Source organism: Lampris incognitus, chromosome 10 (assembly GCF_029633865.1).
Source record: "Lampris incognitus isolate fLamInc1 chromosome 10, fLamInc1.hap2, whole genome shotgun sequence".
Classification (NCBI taxonomy): domain Eukaryota; kingdom Metazoa; phylum Chordata; class Actinopteri; order Lampriformes; family Lampridae; genus Lampris; species Lampris incognitus.
This window is the reverse complement of record NC_079220.1, coordinates 6,728,746-6,738,954: the sequence shown is the minus strand read 5'-3', so window position 1 is coordinate 6,738,954 and position 10,209 is coordinate 6,728,746. Positions and strand designations below refer to the sequence as shown.

The following is a 10,209-nucleotide window of genomic DNA, read 5'->3' as shown; positions in this document are numbered from 1 at the left end:
TTTGGATTTCCAGTCGTTTTGCTTTTGTCTTTCCTTTTACCTTGTGCTTATAATCATGTTGTTTTCCGCGTGTAACAAATAAACACACACACACACATACACAAACACACACACACACACCGAGTTCTCTCTCGACACACAAACACACACCCCTTGGCGGAGTCCCGTGGGTCACGTGGCAGAGGTGTGCGCTCCCAGGTCACACCTGCCAGTCAGCGGTGTGTGTGTGTCTGTGTGTGTGTCTGTGTGTGTGTCACTCTTACCGCGCTACTGGAGGAACAAGAGTGTGTTTGGACCGGCAAGAGATGATCATGGACACGCGTTAGCCCCGCACGGACAAATGAACGAACAACAATAATAATGATAATAACAATAATGAGGATATCCTAACGAAGAGCTCGTGCGCAACAAGTTGCACAAGTACCGGCGACAAAACCGCGGACGAGGGCGACGAGCGCGCTGATGCAACCCCCGCCCGCGCGCGCCAAGTCCGCAGAAGTTCCGGAGGACACCCCGATTAACGAGCGACTCGGTCTCCCATTACTTTGGCTCCCGCCGTCCTCCGTCATGTCTCTGTCCCAGACGAAATGTCTGGAAGACGGCCACGTCAACCCGCGGACGCACGAGTCCAAAACGGAATTCTTCTACTGTGAGGACCAGCGGCTCGCGCTGGAGGCTCTCCTCCGGGACGGTCGCGAGGGCGTTCGCCAAGTTCCTGCGGGGCGCGCGCCGTGCGGGGCTTCCTGTCGGAGCCGGAGCAGGAAGTCCTGACCGCGGCGGTGGAGCGGTACGACCCGGGCTCGGAGCTCCGGCAGAGGGAGGACGCGGACGACGCGGAGTCGCTGTCCCTACATTACTGGCCGGACGTGTCCGACGTGTCCGTCCCCGACCTGGACCTCGGCTGGCCGGACTGCGCGGCCTACAGGGGGGTGACGCGCGTCAACGTGTACGCGCAGCCCCCCGCTGGACGGCCAGGCGCACATCAAGGAGGTCGTTCGGAAAGCAATTGCGCAGGCGCAAAAGGTACCCTCACACCGCTGATCATTATCTTCTGGCGTTGTCACAGTTTAGCATTACTTGTCCTTCCCACTAGCGCCTCCTATATCAAGCCTCTTCCAGGTGATTCAAATGAACGACAGTCTTTGTTGTCCTACTTGTGGAGATTTGTTGCCAAAAATCAAGTCTCACCAATTAAACCCGGTTACGCAGTTACTGCGTACTACGTGAAATGTAATGGCACATGGGTACGGACAAAGACTATCATTGGCACACGTTTATTTAAACGCATTACTTTAAATAAGTACGGGAGCAGCAGCGGCTCAGGGGCTAGAGCAGGTCGTCTGGTAACTGGAGGGTTGCCAGTTTGATGCTCGGTTCCTCCTGGCAAAAGTGTCGCGGTCTCCCTGAGCAAGACACCTAGACCCCTAACTGCTCCTGGTGAGCTGGTTGTTACCTCGCATGGCTGACACCGCCGTCGCTATACGAGTGTGGGAGGGTGTACGGCATTAATCGCGCTCTGAGTGGCTGGTGAAGCTAGAAAAGCACTACATAAACTGCAGTCCATTCCGTGTCACTATGGCAACTTGTACGTGACTGGCTGTGTATTGGCAAGAATTTGGCGATACGATTCGTATCACGATACAAACGTTACGATTCGATATGTTGAGCTACAGTACAAACACTGCAATATTTCAGGTAATTTAATTAAATCTGAGTAATCAGAGCCATAGCTAGTGTGGCTGTTGTGGTTCTGTTGCCCTGTTACAATACTGCACCTGCCACCTAGTGGCCAGAGGTGGGAACCATACCATAAAGTAGTGCCGTTGTCACGTATCGGGAAAGAACCCAAAAGCAGACGGGACAACCAGGTAAGGAAAGAATCCAGTCTTTATTGAAGTGACCGATCTCGGGGGGTAGAGCAGGAGGTGGCTCTGTGGCAGGTAGGCAGGCAGGCAGAAGTCCATGAATGGCGACGTTCCAGCGAAGACTGGTCCATAGTGGAGGCCTTTTAAGGGTGAGGGCGATTGCCGGGGTGAAGGGGGGGACAGCAGGTGTCAGCTGGCGTAGCAGGTGTCAGCTGGTGTAGCAGGTGTCAAGTGCGATCGCTTTGATGTCAAGGGCGAGAGGCTGTGACAGCCGTTGCATCATCTTTAAGAATCGGTGTCGTGTTTTTGCAAGTCGATAAAATACTGTCAGCTGGGATAGACTCCAGGCATCCCCACGACCGTGAGAGTAGGATAAGCGGTTTGGATAACGGACAGATACAATACTGGGAAAGATAGCATCTTGATACTCAGGCGTATCAATATTTTCTTACAGTCCAAGTATGTAGGCCTGTTATTGTGCTGAGTTCTCTGACTGCCCGTCCAACCTGACACATTGCTGACGCAAAGCAGTCTTTTCCATTCACAGTAGCTGCAGTTGCATGCACACTTTTTTCATCCTGACTGAAGGTTTCTGGTCAACTGTCCACATGGAATGTGATCCAATACAATCCGGTGTTTACATGCATTTAATTGTGCACTTGTTTGAATAGGTCGTTAGTTCTTATTTTCCCACCTAAGCGTCCAATAATGTTCAATTCTTTAAGTCTTCCTGTTCACCTTCTTGGACAGCTGGCAGTCTTCACATTGGGTCTGATCTAGATACAGCCCGACTTTTGTGAGGGAGAAGGAAGTCAGTCTGTCAAGTGGCATACCGCGACTGACACAGGCAAGAAAATTCTGGACTCCTGGAGAGAAAGCCTCTTATCTCGGGGAACTAGCTAGCTACAGTGCTTAAAACAAGCTGGTGCCGACTAGCAGCAGAATCCGCTAGCGGTACCAATGCAGGGATCGGCGATCGTGGGCAATGCCAAGAAAGCCCAGTCCGAGTGTAGGGTAGCCACAGTCGAGCGACAGTAGAATCTGTTCACGAATGACACAATAATGGGCGGTACTTCCGGAAATTAGACAAAAAGCTCAGCGAGGAAGTATAAAAAAAACCGTCGATCACGGCCATGGCTGAGGGGTGAGTCCAACACGGCTCAAGCCACATACAGATGACATCTTCTTTCAGCATGTTCCCTGTTTTTCAGGGGTCGCCCCAGCGGATCTTAGTTTCCATCGGTACCCTGTGGGGGCACAGCACCAATACTGGCCTCGACCGATCCGGTGTGGTCTTGTCAATCCGCATACTGATTCGGCAAAGTTTTACATCGGATGCCCATCCTGACACAGCCACTAACCTACGGACGGGGGCCACAGGTAAAGCGCTGGATACCGACGATCAGACAGAATCCATCAAATAGTACAGGAAACCATAAAATCAACCAAAAGTTGTTAAAAGTTGAAAAGCGAGGAAGCAGAGCAACAATAAAAAAAATTAAAGCCGCAAGCGGCGTTGGGAGGGGTCCAAGCATTGGCACTGTGGCGCCCCCTATGGAGCAATTTGAATGGTTTTGTCTTCATGATCATATACCTTCACCCAGCGTAAGTAATGAACGCTATGATACGTAGGGGCCTTTTATACACCTGGCCTGTAATAGACTACCGTTTCAACATGAGACTAAACCGCTGCTGGTAATGTAATAAAGATTGAAGAATCTTGCTTCAGAAACAGCAGCCTACCCGAGTTTCCAACTAGATATGACAGTGTCGGATTACTTGGGTCGCCTGTGTCCTAGACCTAGACGACTGCCGTAAAAAGAAAAAGTATGTCGTTAAACCCAGGTGTCCTGGCGTGTGGTATGTAGAGCTGCAGCGCTTCCACACCCAATAAGTCAAAATAGCGGGCAAACTATATGACTGACATAGGTGGTCCCAATACTAAAGTTGTTGAGCACATTGAGATGCATGGGTCGATTAAGTTTTGTGTTGATCTGACTTATGCTGTGGGAGTTGTGGCCTTTTACGCATGACCCTTTGTTATAGCGCCACCATCTGGCTGACATGGGTGATTTGTAGTGCCAGAGTAGTGGGGGGGCCGTATGAATACACCTACCAAATTTGGTTGGTCTAGGACTTATGATTGCTGAGCCTCAGACACTTTTAGCTGAGAAACCGCGCCCAAACTAATACAAGTCAAAATGGCGGGCAAACTATATGGCTGACAAATGTGGTCCCGATAACAAAGTTGTAGAGCGCATTCAGATGCATAGGTCTGTGCAGTTTTGTGTCGATCTGACTTATGGTGTGGGAGTTACGCATGACCCTTTGTTATAGCGCCACCATCTGGCTGACATAGGTGATTTGTGGTGCCTGAGTAGTGGGGGGCCATAGGAATCCACGTACCAAAGTTGGTTGGTCTAGGACTTACGGTTGCTGAGCCTCACACACTTTTAGCGGAGAACAATAATAATAATAATCCCAACAAATACAATAGGGTTCCACCAGCTTCGCTGCTTGGACCCCTAAAAACCGCCATCAGCTGAGAGCCGGAAATGACTCAGCAGGGCATGCACATGCGCAGAAAGAACGCAGCCATAAAGTAATCGGGTTGAGTCACTGACACGGTACCATTTTTCTTTTGATCGGTTGACGAAAACGTTTAAACCACCCCCCTGCAACCGATCGAAATGTCAATAGGTTTGGGCCTGGGTATTCTGACTGAGGTGTTTAAATGGGAGCGTTTGGGCTTTGAAACCCATTATATTCAGAATATTAGGCTCGTGTAAACGTAGCAATACATACAGCTCTGGGGCGGATCTGTCATTTTCGCTGACATGGAAATATGCGGCGTCCCGCTTGCAAACCCGTGTTTGTTGATTTAGAGGTATTAGCTTCTGGGCTTAAAAAGAAGCTGTCTGGTGAGTTGTTTAAAAAAACAAGGATCTTTCAGAAAATATGGGAACCCGTGGTGTAGAGAGACCCAGTATGAAACGTTTGTTAGACATATCCATAACAGAAGTTGTTTCTGACCTCTAACAATTTTACAACAATGTCCAAATAGTTCCTCCTGGAGGGAAAACAGCATTGTGGCAACAGCACAACTATAAGGGACCTATCAGATATAATAGATCTGTGTTAGTAGGTATGGGTGGCCGAGGGGAGGGGGGGGGCAGGAGGGAGTGGGGGCAGGGAAGAGGCGTAGTGGTGAGGGGTGTGTGAAGGGAGGGGACAAGTGGTAACCCAGATAGCAAAGAATCTTTGGCCCAAATATGGCCCACATCTGCAGTTATCTTACCGCCCACATTCGGCCTTGAATGACGGTGTTGACTCAGGGTGAGTGTGGCTGCCTCAACTCAGCCACACTCGGATCACATCTGGCCCACATAGTATGTGCTGTAACCCAAGTCAAGCCCGGTTTATTACATGTGGGGCCATGTCTGGCCCACACAACACTTGCCGTAACCCAAGCCAGGCCCGGGTTATGACATTTGGGCCACGTCTGGCCCACACAACAGTTGCCAGTGCCGTAACTGAGCCACAAGTGCCAAAAGTGGCCCGGATTAGGCCCAAATGTGTCTGCTATCTGGGAATTGTGGTACTGAATCAAGAGGGTGGGGGGGTAAGCAGGGAAGTGGGGCACGGGTGGGGGAGGTGGGAACAGGATTGTTATGGAGCCCGATAGACCGGAAAGCTTTCTGGGGAAACTGTGTAATTGGCCGGAAGACTCTTTTGAGATTTTACCGAACACTTCGGCCAGCGAACAAAACACTTCACCGCCCTGGCCTGCTGGACGTTCTGAGAGGATTAACTGTAATGTTGACAAAATGTTGGCGTTAGCAGCCGCGGCTCTCATCGGTCTCAGATCAGAGTACAGCTCGCTGGCAGAGTCAGACAACGAGGCAAAGTGCAGCCAGATTACGCTGCATTATCAGCGGTTGGACAGAGCCTCTCGCACTGGATTGTAACCGTACCAACAGCATGGGAGCACACAGGATTTATGGTGTGTGTGTGTATGGGTGGGCGTGTTGTTGGCATGCATATGTTGCAAGCTGCATTTTTTGTATTCATTACTGCCAGGGTGTGTATGTATGGATGTGTGTTTGAGTGGGTCTGTGCCAGTGCGAGCGGCTGACTCGTCCAATGCCATAGGTTTAAATCATGTTTTACTGGAACCAGTGATTTTACAGTTGCTATGTGCTGATAGCAAACTCTTCAGGGCATTTTCCTCAGGATGATTCACGAGTCAAACAAGTCAAATGTCATTTATATAGAAAATGCGTTGCTGCCATAAATTGTCGTCTCTGTCATAATTCTTTCCATTAGCCAAACCGACACATGACAAAATTCCCCTCAGTTACACAACTTGTTTCATTTTTGCAGACAAAGTAAATGCGTTTTACTGGAGTTTGCAGAGTACACACACCGGCAATGGCCTCCGCCCCAGATGTGTAGCATGTACACCTGGCTTTGAGCGTGCTTTGTGTATGAGACTGTTTGTGTGTTACTGAGTGTTGTTGCTGTGCATGCCTGTAGGTGATAGCAGTGGTGATGGACGCGTTTACAGACGTGGACATCTTCAGGGACCTGCTGGACGCCAGCTTCAAGAGGAGGGTGTCCGTCTACATCCTGTTGGAACGCACCGCGCTAACTCACTTCCTGTCGATGTGTGAGAGGGCCAACATGCACGCAGGACACCTGAAGGTGAGAGAGCGACCCACACTTTTTCTAGAGGGCCGTTTGTCATTATTAGGCCGCTGTGCAGGTGTGTGTTGTCAATGGTGGGAACTTGGAAGTTGCAACTCCTTGGGCATCCATATTTGTCACCACTGGTGTTGTTGTCAAGTCATCTTTTTAGGAATTAATGCTATAATCGAAAGGAGCCAGTTGAGATGGTTCGGGCATCTGATTAGGATGTCTCCTGGGCACCTTCCTTTGGAGGTTTATCGGGCACGGCCAACTGGGAGGAGACCCCGGGGTAGACCCAGAACTCGCTGGAGGAACTACACGTCCAATCTGGCCTGGGACCGCCTTGGGATCCCCCAGGATGAGCTGGAGGGCGTTGCTGGGGAGAGGGATGTCTGGAGTGCCCTACTTAGTTTGCTGCCACCGCGACCCGACCCCGGAGAAGTGGCTGAAGATGAGATGAGATGAGATGCTATAATCAGGAATCAAGAATCAGGAATAATTTATTGTCATTTCTTACACGCAGTTGCATACACAAAGAAACAAAATTTCGTCCCTCCCAGCCGACAGCCGTGCGACACAAAAGACAAAAACACATCCAAAATTTCTCTAAAATGACACCACCAAAAACATACTAAAACAGAGAGAACAAAAAAAAACACAAATAGTTAACAACACAGTTCACTCAGTGCAACACAGTCCAAAAAATCCCTCTGTCCAGGAGAACGAACGCCAGCCAGGATGACTGTCGGAACTGCCGGTCTGCATGGGCTAGCAGTTAGCTTAGCCTGCCCCGCTTCCGCATCCTGTCCGACTGCCCTCAGTGTTTCCTCTTCACGTGCAGCTCCGGCCAGTGCCGTGGTCCTTGGGCCCGTGGGTCCGTGGTCCTAGCCAGACACCTTCGACACACATCCCCCGCACTCCACACGACGACACAAATGCAGACAAAAACACTGCACAGTCGACGTCAGGCGAGGCCACCGCCAGACCGCCTCGGTGTTTCCTCTCGGGCACAGCTCCGGGCAGGGCCGTGGTCCCTGGGCCCACAGGACACGGCAGACCAAGCTCTCTTAGCTGATCCAACACCAGCTCTCCCAGCCATTGAACGAACTCGACGATCAAAATAAAAATTTCACACAGTGACACAAACGTAAGACCTAGACACGGCCAAAGACACTCGCATAGTCGGTACTGGGTGAGCCCGCCGCAAATGTGAGTTCGCGCCGCCATCTTCCCACACCTCCACACATCGCATTCAGATTATCCTGGAGACCGCTGTTTTTGGTTTGCTTTACTGATAGCTATGATGATGTTTGTAACTCCATTGGCATTTTACCGCTCCAGATAGTAGTGATCCATTTAAAATGAACCGGAGTCACCAGTCCTGCTGTGTCAGCACCACCGCCAAACAAACAAACCTGTCTGAACCTGAGTCTGACTTACTGATGCTATACTATCTGTTGGTAAAGATCTTCTGCCAGCTCATTCTGTCATATCTGCTCATTAGACACAACAACTTCTTCTTCCTCGTTTGGCTGCTATGACGAAGATGTAAAATGCTAACCACCTTTAAAAAAAATTTTGTCCTGCCAGACAGTAAATGAGCAACTAAAAGTGTTCTTTATTTCAATATTTGTGGATGAGCAATGCTCTTACATAAGCCAGCATTAGAAGATGTGTAAAATGTACCAAGTCTGAATTCTCAGCAGAACACAAACTATCTTGTCAACACTTCGCCCGGGTGGAAAGATAACAAAATAGAAGTTCATGAGGTTTTTATGATGTGCCTGGTTAAACGCAAGTTCTCTCTCTCTCTCTCTGTAGCTCTCACTCGCTAATGTCTCTGTCTCGCTCCCTCTCCCTCTCTCTCTCTCTCTCTGTATCGCTCTGTCTGCCTGTCTCTCTCTGTAGCTCTCTGTCTGTCTCTCTATCTCTCTCTCTGTGTCTGTCTCTCTCTCTGCAGCTCTCTCTCTGTCTATCTCTCTGTATCGCTCTGTCTGTCTGTCTCTCTTTCGCTATCTCTCTCTCTGTAGCGCTCTGTGTCTGTCTGTCTCTCTCTCTGTAGCTCTCTGTCTGTCTATCTCTCTGTATCGCCCTCTCTCTGTCTGTCTCTCTTTCGCTATCTCTCTCTCTCTGTAGCGCTCTGTGTCTGTCTGTCTCTCTCTCGGTAGCTCTCTGTCGGTCTGTCTCTCTATCTCGCTCTCTCTGTGTCTGTCAATTCAATTCAATTCAATTCAATTCAACATGTGCTTTATTGGCATGACATATGTGTACATATTGCCAAAGCATGTAAAACAACAACACAATACAACAATGATTATAATAATAACAGCAGCAACAACAATAATTATTATATCAAACAACAACAGTAGCAACAGGTGCCGTCACCCACTCTCTCAGGTTGTGGCAGGAAAGTATAAATCTTGCTGCAATGCTCGCCGCTGCCCCCCTCAGCACCACCCGCAGCTTACCTGCGTCGTCCATTTCCTGTTACTCTGTGTCTGTCTCTCGCTCTCTTTCTGTAGTGCTCTCTGTCTGTCTCTCTTTCGCTATCTCTTTCTCTGTATCACTCTGTGTCTGTCTCTCTCTCTCTCTCTGTACCTTTCTCTCTCATTCAGTCTCACTTTAGAAACACTGTGGAAGGCTGTTACTCTTCCCTTTAACTGAAGACCCACACTTAATGCAAATTTCCTCATCCAGTCAAACACTCACTCACTCACTCACACACACACACACACACACACACAATGTTGACATTCAAACAAGATCAACCAAACCAGCCCAACTGGCGCTCCAGATGATGCTACTACCTGGTCAGCTCCATGATGCTAGCACCTGGTCAGCTCCATGATGCTAGCACCTGATCAGCTCCATGATGCTAGCACCTGGTCAGCTTCATGATGCTAGCACCTGGTCAGCTCCATGATGCTAGCACCTGGTCAGCTTCATGATGCTAGCACCTGATCAGCTCCATGATGCTAGCACCTGATCAGCTCCATGATGCTAGCACCTGGTCAGCTCCATGATGCTAGCACCTGGTCAGCTCCATGATGCTAGCACCTGGTCAGCTTCATGATGCTAGCACCTGATCAGCTCCATGATGCTAGCACCTGATCAGCTCCATGATGCTAGCACCTGGTCAGCTCCATGATGCTAGCACCTGGTCAGCTCCATGATGCTAGCACCTGACCAGCTCCATGATGCTAGCACCTGGTCAGCTCCATGATGCTAGCACCTGATCAGCTCCATGAAGCTAGCACCTGGTCAGCTCCATGATGAGCAGACAACGCTCACATGCTGCTTATTCCATCACGCAACTAACCCCTCAAAATTACCTGCAGTGCTTGTAGCCAGGCGGAGGCCTCGCCATGCCAGGCGGAGGCCTCGCCATGCCAGGTGTGCTCGTGAGTGGATATTTCTAAGGAGAATATCACTTGCTGATATAACTGACACCGAAATCATTCATTCGCAGATACAGGTTGCCAGGTACAACAATTCTCACTACACTTGATGACGTCTAGGATGACACTGAACCTGCCTGCTGTGTTCTTTTTTTAACCCCCCCCCCTTTTTCTCCCCAATTGTATCCGGCCAATTACCCCACTCTTCCGAGCCGTCCCGGACGCTACTCCAGTTTCACCAGGGGGACGTAGCATGT

At 49.8% G+C, this 10,209-nt stretch overlaps 1 protein-coding gene across 1 annotated transcript in view; it reads left to right on the top strand.

Annotated features, from left to right (window-relative positions):
• Positions 1 to 360: 360 nt before the first annotated feature.
• Positions 361 to 10,209, top strand: part of LOC130119202 (mucin-4-like) — a 27,285-nt gene continuing 17,436 nt past the window's right edge. Inside the window, 4 exon segments of the mRNA XM_056287632.1 lie at positions 361 to 723; positions 726 to 956; positions 958 to 1,023; positions 6,402 to 6,569. Of these exon segments, the coding sequence (XP_056143607.1) occupies positions 463 to 723; positions 726 to 956; positions 958 to 1,023; positions 6,402 to 6,569 (726 nt within the window). The 5' untranslated portion in view covers positions 361 to 462.